The sequence below is a fragment of the Heterodontus francisci genome, chromosome 18 (assembly GCF_036365525.1).
Source record: "Heterodontus francisci isolate sHetFra1 chromosome 18, sHetFra1.hap1, whole genome shotgun sequence".
NCBI classification, from domain to species: Eukaryota; Metazoa; Chordata; class Chondrichthyes; order Heterodontiformes; family Heterodontidae; genus Heterodontus; species Heterodontus francisci.
In genome coordinates, this window is record NC_090388.1 from 15,112,459 (window position 1) to 15,133,651 (window position 21,193).

The following is a 21,193-nucleotide window of genomic DNA, read 5'->3' on the forward strand; positions in this document are numbered from 1 at the left end:
AATCCCCTATCCATGTTAATATATTACCACCAACACCATGAGCTTTTATCTTGTGCAGTAACATTTTATGCTGCCCCTTATTAAAAGCCTTTTGGAAATCCAAATACACTACTGGTTTCACTTTATCCACCCTGCTTGTTACATCCTCAAAGAGCTCTAAAATTTGTCAAACACGATTTCCCCTTCATAAAACCATGTTGACTCTGCCTGATTACATTACAATTTTCTAAATGTCCTGCTACTACTGCCTAAAGAATGGATTCTAGCATTTTCCCAATGACAGAGGTTAGGCTGACTGGCTTATAGTTTCCTGCTTTCTGTCACACCCCACTTCCGCTTTCTTGACTAGAGGCGCTACATTTGCAGTTTTCCAATCCGGTGTGACCTTTACAGAATCTAGGGAATTCTGGAAGATTACAACCAATGCATCCACTATCTCTGTAGCCACTTCTTTTAAGACCCAAGGGTGCAGGCCGTCAGATCCAGGGAACCTGCCAGATTTCAGTCCCTTTAGTTTTCCTAATAGTTTTAAGTTCCTCCCTCCCTTTTGCCTCTTGATTTTCTGCTATTCTTGGGATGTATTTTGTGTCTACTGCAAAATAATTAGTTGGGCCAGCCTGCTGCAGTGCAACAACACTAACTGGAGTGGACAGAAGGATGCAGAACTCACATTGCTCTATTCATCCATCTGCCAGTAGGCACATGTCTGTTAGTAGATTTTTTTAAATTTTAATTTGTTCTTGGGATGCGAGCATTGCTGGCAAGGCCAGCATTTATTGCCCATCACGAATTGCTCTCGAGAAGATGCAACTTGTGGTCCCAATCACTAGTTCCTCCACTTTCCTCCCAACCACAATGCATTGGCTTTGGAGGAAACCAAGATGTTTTATTCGCCAAAATGTTGTGCTCACCCTGTTGAGGGATCATAATGCTGGGCAATGGAACTCTTTCCAGTCCAGGCACCCAGTGTCAGTACCAAGTATGCCCAGGTCATGTGTAACATGGCCAGAGGAAGCATTAAAGCTCCTCCATCCTGCCCCAACCTCAGAAGAGCTTCCTCTACTCTACAAAGTGCAACACATTTTACTCATTTCCCACAGCCATTCTATGGCCAAGTGAGACTTACAGTGGCCATGAATTTGGTTGGAGTTTTGTGCCCATTAGGGACTGGATCGAGACTTTGCCAAGTCATTTCGTGAAGAAGCAGAAGACAGGGAGGATTCTTAATCCTATTTGTCGAGGATGAATTTGAACCTTACGTCCCAGAGGGAAATGGCCAGTATCTAAACCATTGCTCCATGCAAGTTCCCAAAGCTTTTCTTTTAAAACATATAATAAAAAAACAAATTACTCTTGCAGGCTTAACTACAGACAGAAAATAAAAAATGAAATTAAGAAAAATTGCAAAAGCTCCAAAACTTAAATACACAATGGTAGAAATACACATTGGAATTATCAGCATCTGAAAAGAAAAACATACCCAAAGTATTAACCCATCAGTCACTGCTACGTATCTCCAGTATTTTCTGTCTTTATTAAAGGCAGGGAATATAATGCTTTGCATTGCTACAAAGTGGTTTTAGTATAAACTGGGAGTGAAGGGGCCAAATTCAAATTGTGGCAATGATGCAAGATCACCTGGAGGAGGCGGTCTTGCTCTACCTTGGCAGTGTGGCTGAAATGACCTTAAAAAAAAACAAAAAAAATCTGGTCATGGAAAAAGACTATTTGTGTTGTTAGCCCACATCTTCCACAGCCCATCACAACTACCTCAATCAATGCTTCCTAGGCTGTCTACTTGCTTGCAAATAGTTAGCATGCCCAGTGTTTTGCTTGGCAATGTGCAGGCAGAAGGAAAGCTCGTCTGCAGCTCCACATTACCATAAACTGGAAATAATTTTAAACCAACATTTGAAGTATAAAATTCTCATTAAAACAGCAGTTTGAGACAAGTTCTATTGAGAAAATTCTCACCTCTTCTCTCTTCCTGCACGAAATAAATCCATTCAACTCATCAAAATTTTCACTGTGCTCTCAAAAGGACACAAAGGCTTTAAATAAGGAGCAAAGTCAGGAAGACCTCTGCCATTTGCGTTGACACTATCTGTGCAAGTCTAACAGAAATTATGTTATCAGTAACTAGCACAGGGACAAGTAGTGGAAGGCAGTAGGAAATGAGTCAAAATCATTCACAAAAACTGCTTGGTCATTTTAGTGGAAATCACTTTGTGCAGTACCAGACAAATGGAATCTCCATTTATTCTTCTTTGCAATCTCACAACTGTGGAATTTAAACAGAAAAAAATTCCAAGCTGGTGCTAGGACATCAAAAGGGTCTTCTGGCCCAACAACTTGCATTTATATAGTGCCTTTAATGGAGCAAACGATCCCAAGGTGCTTCCGTTATTAATCAAAATTTGACACTGAGCCGCAGGAGATAACAGGTCAGATGACCAAAAGCTTGGTCAAAAAGGTATGTTTTAAGGAGTGGCCAAAAGGAGGAAAGAGGGGTTTTAGGGAGGAAATTCCAGAGATTATGGTCTAGGCAGCTGAAGGGACAGCCACCAATGGTGCAGCAATGAAAATCAGGGATGCTCAAGAGGCTTGAAGGAGGACAAGGACATCAAAGTCTTGTAGGTTAAATAGGTTCCACACAACCATGGAAAATAAAATTAACAGTGAATTTATTTCTGCTCCTGAATTATTCAATTGTGAACTTTGTCCTTCATTTAGGTTTCTCAGCCATTGCCTCCCTGACATAGTTGATTCTGAGACTAGGGTCCTGAATCTTAGTAAAGGAAACTACGAAGGTATGAGGCACGAGTTGGCTATGATGCACTGGGAAACGCTACTTAAAGGGACGATAGTGGAAAGGCAATGGCAAACATTCAAAGCACGGATGAACTGCAACAATTGTTTATTCCTGTCTGGCGCAAATTAGGTCCCTTACAGTCAGAAACAGGGGAATTTATTGTGGGGAACAAAGAAATGGCTGACCAACTAAATGCATACTTTGGTTCTGTCTTCACAAAGGAGGACACAAATATCATACCAGAAATGTTGAGGAACACAAGATTTAGTGAGTGAGAACTGAAGGAAATCAGTATTAGTAGAGAAATGGCGTTGGGGAAATTGATGGGATTGAAGGCCGATAAATCCCCAGGGCCTGATGGTCTGCATCCCAGAGTACTTAAGGAAGTGGCCCTAGAAATAGTGGATGCATTGGTGGTCACCTTCCAAGATTTTATAGACTCTGGAACAGTTCCTACAGATTGGAGGGTAGCTAATGTAACCCCACTATTTAAAAAGGGAGCTAGAGAGAAAACAGGGAATTCTTGACCAGTCAGCCTGATGTTGATGGTGGGGAAAATTCTAGAGTCCATTATCAAAGATTTTATAGCAGAGCATTTAGAGAACAGTAGTAGAATCAGACAGAGTCAGCATAGATTTACGAAAAGGAAACCATGTTTGACAAACCTACTAGAATTCTTCAAGGATGTAACTAGTAGAGTTGATGAGGGGGAGCCAGTGGATGTGGCTTATTTGGGCTTTCAGAAGGCTTTCGACAAAGTCCCACATAAGAGATTAGCATGTAAAATTAAAGCGCATGGGATTGGGGGTAGTGCATTGTGATGGATAGAAAATTGGTTGGCAGACAGGAAACAAAGGGTAGGGATAAATGGGTCTGTTTTCCGAATGGCAGGCAGTGACTAGTGGGGTACCGCAGGGATCGGTGCTAGGACCCCAGCTATTCACAATATACATTAATGATTTAGATGAGGGAACTAAATGTTATATCTCCAAATTTGTAGATGACACAAAACTGGGTGGGAGAGTGAGTTATGAGGAGGATGCTGAGAGGCTTCAGGGTGATTTGGACAAGTTGAGTGAGTGGGCAAATGCATGGCAGATGCAGTATAATGTGGGCAAATGTGAGGTTATCCACTCAGGAAGGCAGATTATCTGAACGGCTATCAACAGAGGGGAATATGCAACGAGACCTGGGTGTTCTCGTACACCAGTCGCTGAAGGTAAGCATGCAGGTCCAACAGGTGATAAAAAAGGCAAATGGTATGTTGGCCTTCATAGCAAGAGGATTCGAGTACAGGAGCAGGGATGTCTTGATGCAATTATACAGGGCCTTGGTGAGGGCACACCTGGAATATGGTGTGCAGTTTTGGTCTCCTTATCTGAGGATGTTCTTGCTATAGAGGGAGTGCAGCAAAGGTTTACCAGACTGATTCCTGGGATGGCGGGACTGACGTATGAGGAGAGATTGAGTCAGTTGGGCTTATATTTGCTGGAGTTCAGAAGAGTGAGGGGGGATCTCATAGAAACCTATAGAATTCCAACAGGACTTGACAGGGTAGATGCAGGAAGGATGTTCCCGTTGGTGGGGGGGGGGGGGGGGGGGTCCAGAACCAGCGGTCATAGTCTAAGGATACGGGGTAAACCTTTCAGGACTGAGATGAGGAGAAATTACTTCACTCAGAGAATGGCGAACCTGTGGATTCCACTATCACAGAAAACAGTTGAGGCCAAACATTGTATGTTTTCAAGAAGGAGTTAGATATAGCTCTTGTGTTTAAAGGAATCAAGGGATATGGGGCGAAAGCGGGAACAGATAACCGAGTTGGATGATCAGCCATGACCATAATGAATGGCGGAGCAGGCTCGAAGGGCCGAATGGCCTACTCCTGCTCCTATTTTCTATGTTTCACTCTCAGACTTGGTTGTGGATTTGATGAGAGATCCTTGAGGTTTACTCTGGGTTTATGACGATTGGGATATTTGATGCATTGAAAATCAATGGGCAGGGTCTCACCTGCACTGATAATGTTGGCTCTGTTTACCTCCTCCAGAGATGGAGCTATAACCTCTTTCAGCTGGTTACAAAAACACATCTAGAAGACACTGCACTTCCTCTGACTAATTGCAACCACTGCCCATGGGAGACAGACTATATGTTGTTCCATGGTCTTACTATCTCAGCCTTTCTACAAACAGTAGCCCTCCAACAAACAGTAGCCCCTGAGCCTTGCCCTTTTATGCTCAGTTGGCTGGGAAAAGCTCCCCCACCTCCAAACTCTGGTTGCAATTATCTTTTAAAGGTGAAGTTCTTAAAGGGGTCATATCCTTCCTCTTACAAGTCAGGTTTCTTAAAGGGTCATACTCTTACTTGGAGATCAGGGGCTGACACACTAGCCTTTAATCACCCTACAAAGTATAAAAAGTGTGGATTCTTACTGTGAATTGCTTTATCCTTTTTGAACTGATTGTAGATCTCGGTTATCAAGTCCAGAAGAACCTGAAGTTTTTCTATGCTGCAAGAAGAAAATACATTTTGATTTATATGAACAGATTGACAGCTCCTACCAAACACAAACAACAAAGAACCAAGTGAGCGTTTGGAAATCTAAGCTTACTTTCTGTCTTCTGGATGTGTCCCTTCTTGATGTGTCCAACGATCTGACAGTTGGCTACCAGGCAAAAATGCACCCTCGATGTCCTTCAAATCATCATTTATGGATTCCAAAGAATCTGCCACCTACACAACAAAAAGAGTTTTAAACTTGTAAAGTGTAACTGAGGGAGACCCTATACAGGTACAGAGTAGGGCAGAAGGGTAAATGAAGGACAGGCAGGGAAATCATTCCTAAATATTCAGATATATACCTGCAGGGTATCTGGCAATCAATATGTCATACAACATCAACTTATAAATATGAAGTCCCTATCTGTATTAAAATATACACAACACTGTTGTTTGAGATTCTTCCTATAATTCCAATCACTGAAAATTCCTGTACAAATTTTCTGAAAGAAGTAACTTTCAAGCAGCCGGGAGTGATTAGGAGGGTCAGCAAGTAGAGTCTTTTTCAATCCACTTCTGAAGGGAAGCAGGAACAGAGCTCACTCAAACTTTCTTCAGGCAGTACTTCGTGCTCAGGATATACAAACTAGAATCTACTCTGAACAATATGCAAACCTCAAAAGTTCTAAATATATTTCTAAACTGAGTCGGCTTCTTGGCTAAGTAACAGCAACATGCTTTCTTTATGTAGCTTAGTTCATAATTTGTTTAAAAAATAAAAAAAAAGTGTGTGGTACGAGAATATACAAATAGATATATAAAGTCAAGAAATATCTGCAAAAAAACGAACAGAAAACTGAAGACTATTAAATTCAAATTATTTTGGCCACATCTTATTGAACAAGCACTCAAGAGTGAAGATGGCCAGTTACTTGATTTTCTCAAAATAATTTACTCACCCGTAGCAGCTTATTGTGAATTTCTGGAATTTCGTCCAGTTCTGATGGCAGTATGGTTGTCTGCAACAAACTGTTGTATCTGTCAAAAAGAAAGTTAGCACAGGTCTGAGTGTTTCACTAGGATCTCTCCCAAACAGAAATGTCAAAATTGCATGAGAAAAAGCAGAGAAAAAAGAGATCTGCATATGAGCAACTTAAGCAGGATCTAATTAAAGGCCAGAATTCCAGAACTTTGATTTACTAGTTTGGCCATAAACTGGGTTTTGATAATCTTGAGTTTCCTGCTTATTTTCGCAAACATTGAGAATTTTCCAAAGAAAGTGAGGGCGAAAATCACAACGTATTTTTAAAAAAGGTTTTGCTTTTCATCAAAAGGAATATCTAACAAATAATTTGCATGCAAGAGTTGCATTTACATTGAAGGCAAAATACACAGTGCAGTTGCAGCTGGTACCTAATTAATTTTTAAACAAATTTCACAAACACAAGATGCATGGCTGGAAATTATACCTGGATTATGTAGCACCAAAACTTAGTTTTATCATAAGAGTAACATTTAGCAGTCAACAGTTTTAGTGAAAACCTACTGGAAGTTGTGCAGAAAATGTCTTGAGAAAATGTCAAATATTCAACTTTAATACTTAAGTTAGCAATTTTTCTTTTTAAAAAAAAAAATCACGTTTAAATTTACATTTCAGGGGAGACTAGGGTGAAACATTGGGTTACACTCTAGCCTTTCACCCCAATACCTTGTTTCAAAAGTCTTTGCTGTTGGCCTGAATGAAATGGTTTGTGTAGTCTGAGACACCAATAAAGACCGTGTAGTGATTATGATAGCAATGTCAATACTCACAGATTTCTGGCTCTTTCAACAGTACTGATGCAGAAATTTAGTTTCAGAATCACTTCAGTCTTTCTGTGCAGAGTTTCATGAAAACTATCCATGATGATTCGACTAGGAGAGCGAATGTATCAGTTAGAATTCTGGCAGAATAAACACATTATTTGCACACAGAGCACAATCTTGTGAAGTTCTGGTTTATGGGTCAACAGAACTTGGGTCGCTATTTCTGTATTCTAGGGCAACGAAAGCTGTTAACTTCAAATTCAGGCTGAGTAAGGTGCTGAAGCTATTGTTCTAATCCAATGGGCCCATTTGTTTTGCACAATTCAACAAACTAAAATGCATGAGCAAATAGGAGTCCATTGTTTTGTTCTGATCAAAGAATGGGATGAAAACCAGTTTCTTCTTGCTCAGTCAATGCCTGGAGTCAGTTTGTAATCCTGCCTCCTCGTTATTCTAGAGACCTCAATTTGGAGCATGAAATTCATTCTGTTCAAGTTGTTTCATTTTTTGTTGAACAGAAGTAGTCATTGAGCCCACAACAACTTGTATTTCTAAATGGCTTCTCACGTGGAGAGGCACATCTCATCGTTCCAGGCTGCTGGACAAAGAGGAGACACCGAACAGGCGGCAGAGAAAGGGGTTGAGAAGGGTGAAAGTACAGTCAGAGGAAAGGGTCCTAAGCAGCTTTGGGAGGCAAAGGGGAGGTAACAAGGCAGAGATCCGAGGCAGAGCCGAGGATAAAACGGATGAAGGAACTGCCGCTGATGGTGGAGTGGAGAACAAGGAATAGATGGGACTTGCCGACATATACATGGAAGAGACCTCCGAGATAGCAGAACACAAAAAAAAAAGAGGAACAGATACTGCTAAATTCTACTTAATGGCTGGATTTTTCTCCATGTGGAGTGAAGGATGGCTGTGGGATAAGCAGAGGTATTTAAGTGCTCAACAGCCCAAGATATATGCACATGTACCTGGACGCATGATTCGGTTTGACTTTTGTTACATCCTTGAGCTTTTTATGCTAATGTTTTCTCTTCAATCTTGAGAATTCAGGCAGAATTCACAATGTCAAGTTTAAGTCAACTGACAGTTGACAAGGGAATTGGAGTGGCTTCAAGTCCCAGGAAACCACTTTCTCCCCAATAACTGAATTTTCTTTGCTTTCCAGATAAATTTAGAAATATCACATACATCAGTTTTTCTCTTGGACAACAAAGCAATGATTGTAAAGCTAGGGTCAGCTCAGACATCCAATGCAGTGGCTGCAATAACGATTGTCATACTTCTTCAGCGTCTTTCAAGTTGGTCAAGAATTTTATTGCGAGGGGAATTGAATACGTGAGTAAGGAGATTATGCTTCAGTGATACAGGGCATTGGTGAGACCACATCTGGAGTAGTGTACAGCATTGGTCTCATTATGGAAAGACTTAAATGCATTGGAAGCAGTTCAGAGAAGGTTATCTAGACTAATACCTGGAATGTGCGGGTTGTCTTATGAGGAAAAGTTGGACAGGCTAGGCTTGTAACCGCTGGAATTTAGAAGAGTAAGAGGTGACTTGATTGAAAACATAAGATCCTGAGGAGTCTTGACAGGGAGAATGTGGAATGGATGTTTCCTCTTGTGGGAGAATCTAGAACTTGGGGTCACTGTTTAAAATAAGGGGTCGCCCACTTATGACAGAGATGTGGAGAAATTTTCTCTCTGAAGGTCATGAATCTTTGGAATTCTCTTCCTCAAAAGGCAATGGAAGTAGAGTCTCTGAAAATTTTTTTAAGGCAGAGGTAAATAGATTCTTGATAAGCAAGGGGGTGAAAGGTTATCGGGGGGAGGTGGGAACGTGGAGTTGAGGTTACAATCAGATCAGTCATGATCTTGTTGAATGGCAGAGCAGGCTTGAGGGGCCGAGTGGCCTACTCCTGCTCCTAATTTGTATGTTCGTATGTAGAATATCTTCACCTGCCATGATACTAGATACCTTTAAATCTGCTAGTATGTACAAGCAGCACTTTTTTGTCTTGCAAGGCAGTAATAAATGGCCAATTACGTCAGGAATGATTAGAAAGTGTCAAGAAATAAACCTCACTCAAAAACAGGTTGGTACCATATTAATAAATTGCTGTATTCGTGAGTGCAGCATTAACAACAACTTGCATTTATATAGTGCCTTTAAGGCAGTAAAAGTACCAATACACTTCATCAGAGCGCAATCAAAAATTGACAGAGCCTAAGCAGAAGAACAGGACAGGACAGGTGACCAAATGCTTGGTCAAAAAAGTAGGTTTTAAGCGGCATCTTAAAAAGGAGAGGAGGGAAGGCTTGCGGACAGAGTGTTCCAGAGCTTAGGATGGGAGAAGGTACAGCTTCCAATATAAATATCAACAATGTAGAAGTCAAGGGAGGAAAAGTTTGTATAGAATGCTGAATATCCTTAAAATAATGTGATGGGATGACACAATGTGCTCTCCAAGAGAATAACTCTGGTTTTGAACTTTAACTCCACCCCCCCCCCCACCCCCACATATAAAAAGGCAAAATTTCTGTACAGCTCTGCAATAAAGAAAACAATTTACTTACATCATCCACCGAACACCCTTCCGCACTAATTCCTGATAATGCAAGAGTGAGGAGGTTATTTTGCGTGCTTGGCAGACAACACCGTTAATAGTCTAGGACAGAAAATACAATATTCAGTTTGACATTTGCTTTGCATTTCTAGGTGGAGTGTTATAGTTTGCAAGATTCCTTAATGACAGTAAAAAACAAAAAACAAAAATCAAAACATATTCTAACCTTTGTGCAGGTTGCATCAAGATCCAAATCATAACGAGGATGTAACTTTGGAAGTGAGGCTGCAATCAAAAACATGCCATTTTCAGTGTAATGGATGGTCACAGATGAACACAGACAAAGTTCTGGTCCCAATTTGGTTTAATACTACGAGGACTCAAACTTGCACTTAGAAAGCCCTAAACATAGAAACATTTCCCAAAGCCCTGCACAGAGGGGCTGGAAAACAAATGCTGAGCCAAAGGACAGATTAAGCAAGGTGGCCCAAAGCTTGTTCAGAGGTGGATGTTACAGAAGGTCTTAAATGAAGAGGGAGGTGAAAAGACAGTTAGGGAGAGAATTCCAGACTATAGGTTCATATGCATATTACCAATAACGGGGTGAAGAGGATGAACAAGAGGATGAAGTCAGAGGAAAGAAGATATTGGCCAATACAGAAATAAAAGCAACATAATCATTGTAAAATGTACATTTCATCTCCATTTCCTCCGTGCTGTATACATTATCTATACTTAGCTTTTCCCCCTCCTTTGGTCAAATGGCTATCCCATCAGCACATTGTGCTAATTGCGCAAGTGAGGGGTCCATTTTTTTTTTCTTTCGTGGGATGTAAGCGTCACTGGAAAGGCCAGCATTTGTTGCCCAACCCTAATTGCCCTCGAGAAGGTGGTAGTGAGCCGCCTTCTTGAACGACTGTAGTCCATCTGGTGTAGGTACACCCACGGTGCTATTAGGGAGGGAGTTCCAGGTTTTTGACCCATCGCCAGTGAAGGAATGGCGATATAGTTCCAAGTCAGGATGGTGTGCGACTTGGAGGAGAACTTGCAGGTGGTGTTTCTATGCGTCTGCTGCCCTTGTCCTTCTAGGTGGTAGAAGTCATGGGTTTGGAAGATGCTGTCAAAGGAGCCTTGGTGAGTTGCTGCAGTGCATCTTGTATATGGTACACACTGCTGCCACTGTGCGTCGGTGGTGGAGGGAGTCAATGTTTAAGGTGGTGGATGGGGTGCCAATCAAATGGGATGCTGTCTTGGATGGTGTCAAGCTTCTTGAATGTTGTTGGAGCTGCACTTATCCAGGCAAGTGGAGAATATTAAATCACACTCCTGGCTTGTGACTTCTAGATGGTGGACAGGCTTTGGGGAGTCAGGGAGGTGCGTTAGTCGCCACAGAATTCTCAGCTTCTATTGGGGGAAGTGTGATAGCAGCAAGGGTTGCCTCACAGAGGACAGCCAACAGTGATGTAAGCTTATGAATCAGCCAATGGTTTATGCTGCATTAATATTTGGATACGATTATTTTATGTGGCTTCTAATGCTGTGGTAAATAAATTAATTCAACCTAAAGTTGAACGTTTGTACAGTACAGAACTAGATCTTAGCAAATAGAATTTGGATTCAGATCCCCATTAACGCTGGTTATAGGCAGAATGGTGATCTAATGTATATTTCTGTATTCATTTGAAGTTTTTAAATCTCCAAGTAGTTATGTTTCAGATTGTTCTTCTTTAACCTGAATTATAGAAGCTTATACAACATTTTAAAAGATTCCACTCTTGCTTCCAACACCTGTTATTAAGAAAACTTCCATAAACTGAGCATTAAACACTTCGAAAATCCAGCATAAATAAACATACGCTCCTGGAAGATCAATCCCACTGTGTTCATGGCTTCTCTGCACACAAGTATCAGAGGGTTATCTTCAGAGGTTTTAGGGAAATTGAGAGCTTGCATATTGAGTTCAAGTTCAAGGGGTCGGCCCTCAAAGATCAGTTCTTGCAGATGAGGTGCAATCTCAGTCTGTTTATAGACCAAGTCATAAAATATGCGTGCTCTGTAAAGAAAATAATATAGGTTGAATTTATGATTTTAACTGCATGGTAGAAGTCAAAAATTCATCTACAATTAATGTAAAAATGTGATAAAATAACAAAGCTATCGTTAAATAAGAACTCACATTATTTCATCAATTCTCAAGTCAGCTGGAGACAAAATGTATATAATTGGCAGAGGACTCTTTACTAGCTCAGTACTATAATTCACACATTATATATAATATATATTCTGCATTAAATATTTGTCTGTGCACACTTCATGATGACAAAACTCCATGGTTCCTCAATAAATTCCCATGTCTGCGTTTAAAATGGAATCCGCCTATATAAACTCATCTTGCTGAAATTACATCTGCCCGACAGTGATGGCACTGTAGCACCCACTTTTGCATCTCCCAGCGCCTCAGCCTGTACTGCAGGGAAACTTCAACAAACTACTTCTTAAATTGTTGCAACTTTGTTAATGAACTATAAAATCAAAGTATTATTAGGAATAAAGTCTGAACACTGAATTACATGTACACTCCCTGTTCATTAACCCTACTTTACCTGAACATAATACTTGGTCGCAATTCCCAATGTCCACAGGAGATCAACTAGTATATTAAGTACTTTTATGAGGCAATATTTTTACTGTCATTTTCAAAAGGTGGTCACATTTCAAAATTGAGTTTCTATTTTATATGCATAACATTATCCTATGATATTGTCCTATTGGAACCAATTCATAGCATGAATTCTGCTCTAGCCATTTCAAATGTGAGAAGAGGGACAACTTAGAAGGCAGACTTCCCCACAGCAATATCAATCCAGCTTAGTAACTGGCCAGGAATAAGCACAGCTCAAGAAAGACCAGTTTGTTTTGCTGTCAACTTCTACTTTCTAAATGGATTATCCAAATAGACCTCTACAATTGAAAACTTGCATGGTCTTGCAGTAATTACAGGATTTTCACACTTTGACAATATACATACGTGTTGTAGCTCTGAATGTAAATCTTGTGCAGTGTGACTTGCTGCAGAGAGAAGATGTGTATCACTATTCTGTGCAAAACGTCATTGGTTTCTGCAAAAAATTGATCAAAACCCCAGCACTTCTCCTGATCAGCTTCAAGAATGTTTGCCAGGATAGGTGTCAACAGAGACTGCAGGCCTCTATGGAGAGAAAGAGCAGTAAAATGTCTTGCTAGTTCTAAACCAATTACATTAATTTTTCCCCCCCAAATGTTGCTTTCAGTCTATTTTCTATTTAATTGCAAATAGGTATCTTGATTTGAATGACATTTCAAAAAACGGGATTTCCTCCTGACAGGATATAACACCTTACATATAATGCTCCTTGAAGAGGCCTGAACAAAATATAAAGAAAAGATGACTCATGCTTATACAGTGACATTCACAACCTCGTCCCAAAGTGAGTTACACCCAATGAATTAATTGAAGTAATAAATGCAGTCACTGTTGTAATGCAGGCATACAACTGTGGAGAGCATATCTGCACAACAGGCAGGCCTGGAACGGCTGACAGGATGAGTGGACGTAGGGTGGGAGAAACATATATGGAGCATAAAGACCTGCATGGAACTGTTGGGCCGAATGGCCTGTGTCTGAGTTGTAAAATTCTAAGTAATTTTGTGGATAGTGAACTCATGATCTTCCACTGAAGTCTGCTTGTTCAAAAATTCAAATAGTGAGAAGTGTGGGAAACAAAGGGTGAACATCGAAGGGAAAATGCGTGAAAAATTCAAAGGGTGGAAAACATGTTAAAAATTCATTAAGTGGACTAGTGTAATATTTAACAAGTTCATTGGCCAATACCAAATGCAATCATCATTCTATCCACAGAATAAATGCAAACTGCAGTCGCTCACATCACAATGGTATTCAGCAAGTGAATTATAGACCTACAGCAGGGGAAGCTCTGAATAGGTCTGTATTTGTTCTGCTTGGATCTCAGGCAGGTAAACATGCTGGTAATTTCCAGTTTTTGGGGAAGTTCTATAGAATTCTTTAACTAAACAGCACACAAAAGGCAGCCAGAGAATTCAGAAAGGGTACAGCACACGTATTGTACAGTAACAAGGGCTGTCTGAAAAGGCGTGGCATTCTTTGAGATTCTGACAGAAAAGGGGTAGGAAAGGCTCACAAACAACAGCGCTATGGAACCACGCAGGTGGACACTGGTGAAATCTCCCAATTAAGCTATTCCACCCGGGTGGGGTGGAGTTTTGAGTTGGTATTGGTAGAAGGCAAATAAAAATGGTCTAGGCAATATTTGCTACAGTTGGGGGTGGGGGTGAAGTGGGGTCGAATCCATGAGAGAGTCATGGTGAAGCAGCTAGATATAAAATACAGCATTTGTAGAGGCCGGAAACTAAGTTGCATTTGCGTCTTTTGGCCAGAAACAGTGTCAAGCACGGGAAATCATAGGAGGGAAAAGGGGAAAGAAAAATACCTTTTTTTAAAAAACAAGATTATTTATGCATTTTCAGAGACAGAATTTAGACCTAAATTGAGCTGATCTATTTTTCACCTTTATCAAATATGACCTATGCTAAACCTAAACCAAAGTTCTAGTGATTATATAAATGTCTCCCTTCATATTCATTTCATGTGGCTAGAAGAACACGGTTCATATTCAATACATCAACATGTACGTTAACATTTTTCAACAGCAGACTTACCTAGAAAGGTTGCAAGACAGCGGTAAGTCGTGCTGCCAAATTATTGGCCCATTTTCTGATTTTTGAACCCCAGATATTGTTCCTGCAGGTTTTTCTGTGATTATTTTGTACCTAAAATACAGCACGTGGGAAAAATAATTCAGTAAACTAATTTAGAATCTTTTACAAAGACAAAGCCACAACTGTGTGCAACAGCCACACTATTTACACAGCACCTTTAAATTCAGAAATATCCCAAGGTCCTTCACAGATGTGGAGCAGGGACCAGGAGGAAGAAGAATTAGGAAAGTGAGCAAAGACATCGTCCTAAAGGTAGGCTTTAAGAATGGCTTTTGAAAGTTGAAAGGAAGGTCACAAGGGTTTAGGCAGAGACTTTAAAATTCTAAATTCCGCTCAGCCTGAGAGTAGCTGGGTGGAGGAGATCTTTTGGCAGGAGCTAAATAGGATGGCTTTGGTTTTGCAGTCATGGGACGTACTGGCTTCGTAACCTGATGTCAGGTAAAGAGTAAGGCAGCACAGCGGCCATCCTGGAGATCGAGTTGTGGCTGAGCTGTGGCGCTGGGTATACAAAATACAGTGTATAGACACACATCCCTGAACTCTAAGTACTGAGGCGTGGGCTTTTTTTTTTCCCCCAGTGACTACTTTGTACATAAAAAATATCTTGCATGATAAAATTGAGCACACACACACGCAAATGATAACTGAACCTGGTTGTAAGGGTATTCATGGCTGGAGGGGTCACTCACTCACTCACTCTTTGGCTTATGAATAAGGCCACAAATGACTTGAGCTTTGTTAATCCAAGCACAAATATTTTAAGGCCACATGCCCAGCTGTCACAATGGTCAGTTTGATTTCAGTGTTCAAGGATTCTGGACAGTTCATTAGCATTTTCAAAGTGGCATCAGAGTGGACAAGAAATTGAGCAGTTCTTTTGGAGAAATAAAACCACATAGACATTGCGATGAATGCTGCCCATTTTCCCCAACAAACAGCACCATACGTACAGAGGGTCACAGAGATACAATAGAAGTGTATGAACTTACATTACTTCCTTGTTCCTGCGGGGCCCCTCGAATGGTCTAAATGGGAGACTGCCAGTAGCTGCGTGGTAAAACGTGACTCCAATACTCCACAGATCAACAGTGGCTCCATACATTTTCTGCTGAGGCTTTCTCAACACTGCTCGTTCATACATATCTGGATGCTAATCAGATTGTTATTTTTCAGTCAGATGTTCTTGGCTAGATTGGAGGACACACTCACTGATATAGAATTAGTCATCAAGGGCTTTTGTCCTTTAAGTATTAATTTATCTTCGTTATTTTTCTTATAGATATAAAAATTTAACCATAACTGTATCTAATTTATTCAACAGTCACAGAAAATTCATGGACTGAAAGCCAGGAAGCACAATTCTTTAAGAGCATCATCCCTTCCCTGAGGTTTAATAGCCCGTGAACTATCCTACAGTGAAGAACTCAGCAAACTGACAGCTGCTCCAAATGTCGGTTTCATCAGACAAAGGGAGCCTCACTCTTCCCACAAGCAACACAACAAATTAACCACAATGTTGAAACCTCAAAAGAATCAGCTTCAACCTTCCACCAAAGCAACTCACAAGAATCAAGTCAATTTCAAGATAGATTAAAATCAAGTGATAGATATTATTGCCTTTCCTCACTTGTAATGCTGCCCAGTTGAGTTCAATCCCTGATATAAATGTAGTGTTGACCTGGATCTCAGAATTTGCCAGCAAACCATCCAGATACTGAAGTAAATGGTGGTATTTACAAAATCATATTTCTCAAATTTCTGCCCCTCTTGATGTTGATTCTTGGATGGACAATGGTTCTACAAGTGTCAGTCACTCTCAGTACCTCAGTCAAATGAGTCAGTGGATTTGTCAAGAGATTTGTCAGCAGACTGTTGGATGGCCCAAGGAGTCCATGCTGGCGCTACTGGTCCATTTGAGCTTCCTCCTATCTTTCCTCATCTAAATCCATCAGCATAACCCTCTATTCCCTTCTCCCTCATATCCTTGCCCAGCCTCCCCTTAAATGCATCTGTACTATTCGCTTCAACCACATTCTCACCACTCTTTGGGTAAACAAGTTTCTTCTGAATTCCCTATTTGGTTTCTTGGTGACTATGTTATATTGATAGCCTCTAGTTTTGCTCCTCCCCACAAGTGGAAACATTCTTTCTGCATCTACCCTGGCAAAACCTTTACTAATTTTAAAGACCTCTATTAGGTCACCCCTCAGCCTTCTTTTTTTCCCCTAAGGGAGAGATCCAGCCTGTTCATCCTTTCCTGATTACCCACACATTTCTGCTATCATCCTTATAAACCTTCTGTGCTTTCTCCAGTCCCTTTCCAACCTTTTTGTAATAGGACGACCGGAACTCCAAGTGTGGGCTAACCAAGGTTCAGCATAACTTCCTGACTTTTCCGCTTCTATCCATCTAGAAATAAGCCCTAGTGGTTGGTTTGCTTTTCTCATGGCCTTGCTAATCTGTGGCACAACTTTTAGTGAGTAGTGTATTTGTACTCTGGGTTCCCTTTGTTCCTCTACCTCACCCAGACTCGCCTTTTCAAAGTAATACTTGTGACCTCCCTATTCTTCCTACCAAAATGTATATATACATATAGCGGCCAAACTTGATCTTCCCTCTCCAACATTCACTTCCCTACTGCTGTTTCCAGTACAGCTCAGCTAGCTCTACACAAACCCCAAATTTCCAATGAGGAGACAAACAAACAGCGGCATTTCTGAGAGCAGAGGAAGGATAAGTCCAAGCTGGATGGCCAACTAATGAGAGCATTGGCAGAATCCACAAACAAGTCACTGAACCTGCATTCTTGATGGCAGAGGTATAGGGATCAAGATCTATTGTAGCCCCACAAAACAAAAAAGCAAGTCGGATATAATGATTGAGGCTACAATTTGACCTTTAGTTTGGAATCCCCACCGTTGACTCCAAAATACAAATTTGAATTCTTAAAATGCGAAGACTGGTTCTTACTAAATATTCCTCAGTTCCATAAAGCGAGACAAACTGCTCGTCGTCCTCCAACTCTCTGGCTGCTCCAAAGTCGGTGAGTTTGTAAACAGATTGCCCGTCCTCCCCAATTACACGCATGATATTTCCAGGCTTGATGTCCCTGTGGACTATCCCATTCCCTCGCAGATGGTTCATGCCAGCCACTGTTGGAAGAGCATTGAGATTCAAGTCAAGTCTGGAAGCAGAGAATGGTGTCTGCAGTCACCACCTTCACAGATGCACTGATATCAAACAGAGTCACTGTACTTATTACAAGTTTAGGTTTTCAATAGAACGTTCCCCATCAATGGTTTCACAGCAGCTCCTATAAGCAAACTTTGTCACATCAGACCATGAACCTGTATCTTTTTCAACAATCTTCCCTTTAGAGAGAATAAATTATAACCCTGATAGGAACTAAATGTAGTTTTGCACCATCCTCACTTCAGAATGATGCATATTAAACACCCATCAGGTTTTGGAAGCTAACTATTTTTGAAACAATCAAATCGTGATACGTAGCACAAAAGTTTGGCAAATTTAAGAAGCACAAATATAATTGTAGGGAAGGACTCTGTAGTGAGTCAAATACTCAAGATCATCTTAATCAGCAAAAATAAATCCCTAATCTCTCCCTCTTTCCAGTTATTTCTATACTTATTTTATGCTGCTGCTTTTCCTGTACCTCCACTAACCTGAACATCAGTCTGAGCTGCGACACACAACACTGTCAGAACAACCAATTCCAAAGCTGTGTTTTCAAGCCAGTGCATAGCCAGATTAGCCAACGATTAAAACTTATATAGAGATATATATATGAATGAGTACAAGTATAAATGCCTGTAAATGTAAAAGGTTGAAAAATTTCAGTGCCTCAGAGGTAAATTCTCCAATTCTAAGACATACATAATCAGGAAGGTTGTGAGTTAGCGTCCCTCTGTGCTGACATAGTTGATCTCAACCATGGCAGTGGTATTGGTGCTACAACTGGTCACAGTGGAGTCCGATTGCTATAGAGTGACACCTATCGGAAGTGCAGGTGGGCACTCGATGAGATCAGATTCGCTCGGTAGCCTTCACTGTCAAGTGTCACATGTGAACTATTTGGTGAGATACAGAAGAGTGACTGCAGAATCGAGGGGAAGACTGTTGAAAAAGATACAGGTTCAGGGTCAGAAGTTACGAGGCCTACTTATAGGAGCCGCTGTGGAACATGGAATAAAAGGCAAAGGGAATGGCAATAGCAGAAGTAAAAGACAAAGCATTTGGCCAGAGAGAGTGTTAATGACCGAGTAATGAACAGCTCGATCCAAAAACATGAAAAAGACTGGGTTGTGGACTGAAATTGTTGACCTCAACATTAAGTACGGAAGGCTGTAATGTGCCAATCGGAAGGTGAGGTGCTGTTCCTTGAATGGACTCCATTCTATTCTCCCAATTTCTCCTTCGCATCTGTTCTGATGATGCAACAGCACTTATGACATGTCTTAATTTTTCCTCAACCAAGGATTCTCCCCCCACTGTGGTTGATAGGGCCCTCAATCGCGTCCAACCTATTTCCTGCACTTCTGCCCTCACCCCTTCCCCTCCCTCCCAGAATCGCGACAGGGCTCCACTTGTCCTGGCTTTCCACCCCAAACACATCTTCCCCTCCCCCTCCGCATTCCAAAAGGACCATTCCCTCCACGACATCCTTTTCCACTCCTCCATCATCCCCGCTAAAGACCTGCTCGGGTATGAAACTGAAACCTGACCCAGGCCCAAGTCTTTTGATTTTTCCCCACGCCCGACCCAACTACCGTAATGAAGTTAATTATATCAGACAGGTTATTGTGCTCTACCTTGGCCAAATGTTGTAATCCTCGTTTCTGGAAGCACATTTCCCACCTTGACATCCTGGCTGAATGTTCAAATTTTGAAGATTACTACCCTCACTGAGCAGGGCAGCACTACGTACACGTCCAACCCGACCCAAGCCCAAATGCCGGACCTGGAAGAGAGACCCGACCCGGACACAGGTCGTCGGGTTCGGGTCAGGTAGCAATGCTTTAATCCCCGCCATCTCGTCCCCTTCCCATGCAATCACAGGACGTGTAACACCTGCCCCTTTAACTCCTCTCTCCTCAGAATCCAAGGCCCCAAACACTCCTTCCAGGTGAAGCATCGATTTACTTGTACTTCTTTCAATTTAGTATACTGTATTCACTGCTCACAATGCGGTCTCCTTTACACTGGGGAGATCAAACGCAGATTGGGTGACTGCTTTGCAGAACAGCTCCGCTCAGTCTGCAAGCATGACCCCGAGCTCCCAGTTGCTAGCCATTTTAATTCACTACCCTGCTCTCACATCCATATTTCTGTACTCTGCCTGCTGCAGTGTTCCAGTGAAGCTCAATGCAAGCTCGAGAAACAGCATTTCATCTTCCGATTAGGCATTTTACAGCCTTCTGGACTCACACAGTTAAACAATTTCAGACCACGACTCAGTCTCAAACTTGTTTTTCATGTTTTTGCTTTCGGACAGAGCTGTTCATTATTCTGACATTAACACACTCGCTGTACAAATGCTTTGTCTTTTACTATAACTATTACCACTCCCTTTGCTTTTTGTTCCATGACATCTTTGTCATTTAATCTCTCTTGCTCTCCACCCTATCACAGACCCTGCCTTTTGTTCTTCTTTCCCCCACCCCTTCACTTGCTCAAACCATTTTTAGTTTTTTTTAAAGTTTAGTTTAGAGATAGAGCATTGAAACAGGCCCTTCGGCCCACCGAGTCTGTGCCGACCATCAACCACCCACTTATACTAATCCTACACTAATCCCATATCCCTACCACATCCCCACCTGTCCCTATATTTCCCTACCACCTACCTATACTAGGGGCAATTTATAATGGCCAATTAACCTATCAACCTGCAAGTCTTTGGCATGTGGGAGGAAACCGGAGCACCCGGAGGGTGCCAGTTCTGATGAAAGGTCATCAACCTGAAACATTAACTCCGTTTCTCTCTCCACAGATGCTGCCAGACCTGCTGAGTATTTCCAGCATTTTCTGTTTTTATTTTAGATTTCCAGTATCTGCAGTATTTTGCTTTTATTTCAGTGAGGGAGTCCATGGCTTCAGGAGGAGGGGTGGATATAATACAAAATTGTTTTTTAAAAAAGTAAAGCGACATAGCTCCAGAGCAAGTGAAAAATATTGGTGCCCTCACAGAAATTCATAGTTTGCTTTCAATTAAAGTAAAATAACCTAAAATTCTGTTTTTTGTTTTTAAATATTACCAGACTTAGTATAAAGTGGTTTGCCAATAGCTGGGGAAAGGAGGAGGAAATCAACAGATAGATCTTCAGAACAGAATACTTTACCACCTACCTCACAACAATAAGATTTTTTATTAAATTGGTTTGAATGCATAGGAATTAGTATCTTCACTTCAGCTTTCATTCAAGCCAAAAAAAAATAATTGGCAGATAGCCAAATCATCAAGAACATACCCACATCTCGCAATACTATCAGGAACTCAGATTCTGGTAGGCCAAATGCATTCCCAGCCTCCTCCAGGACAGTGTACAGGCTTCCACATGAGCAAAATTCCATGACTAGTACTTTATTCCCGCTGGTGGTCTAAATATAAGAAAACACAAGATCATTTTAGAGTCAACAAGTGAACATTTGGTGTTCAAAACTCTTAACGGGGAGCTAAGTGGGTAACTTCC

The 21,193-nt window shown here is 41.2% G+C and overlaps 1 protein-coding gene across 2 annotated transcripts in view; it reads right to left on the reverse strand.

Moving 5' to 3' along the window:
- The window catches only part of tbk1 (TANK-binding kinase 1), a 47,282-nt gene that overhangs the window by 15,353 nt on the left and 10,736 nt on the right, over window positions 1-21,193 (reverse strand). For both annotated transcript variants that reach the window (XM_068050335.1, XM_068050334.1), the window contains exons 4-15: window positions 20,972-21,101; window positions 17,457-17,638; window positions 15,476-15,636; window positions 14,427-14,537; window positions 12,718-12,897; window positions 11,546-11,742; window positions 9,916-9,974; window positions 9,700-9,791; window positions 7,127-7,228; window positions 6,274-6,352; window positions 5,427-5,548; window positions 5,248-5,324 (exon numbers count right to left, since the gene is read on the reverse strand). In XM_068050335.1, the coding sequence (XP_067906436.1) occupies window positions 5,248-5,324; window positions 5,427-5,548; window positions 6,274-6,352; window positions 7,127-7,228; window positions 9,700-9,791; window positions 9,916-9,974; window positions 11,546-11,742; window positions 12,718-12,897; window positions 14,427-14,537; window positions 15,476-15,636; window positions 17,457-17,638; window positions 20,972-21,101 (1,492 nt within the window). The remainder of the gene's footprint in view (window positions 1-5,247; window positions 5,325-5,426; window positions 5,549-6,273; window positions 6,353-7,126; window positions 7,229-9,699; window positions 9,792-9,915; window positions 9,975-11,545; window positions 11,743-12,717; window positions 12,898-14,426; window positions 14,538-15,475; window positions 15,637-17,456; window positions 17,639-20,971; window positions 21,102-21,193) is intronic.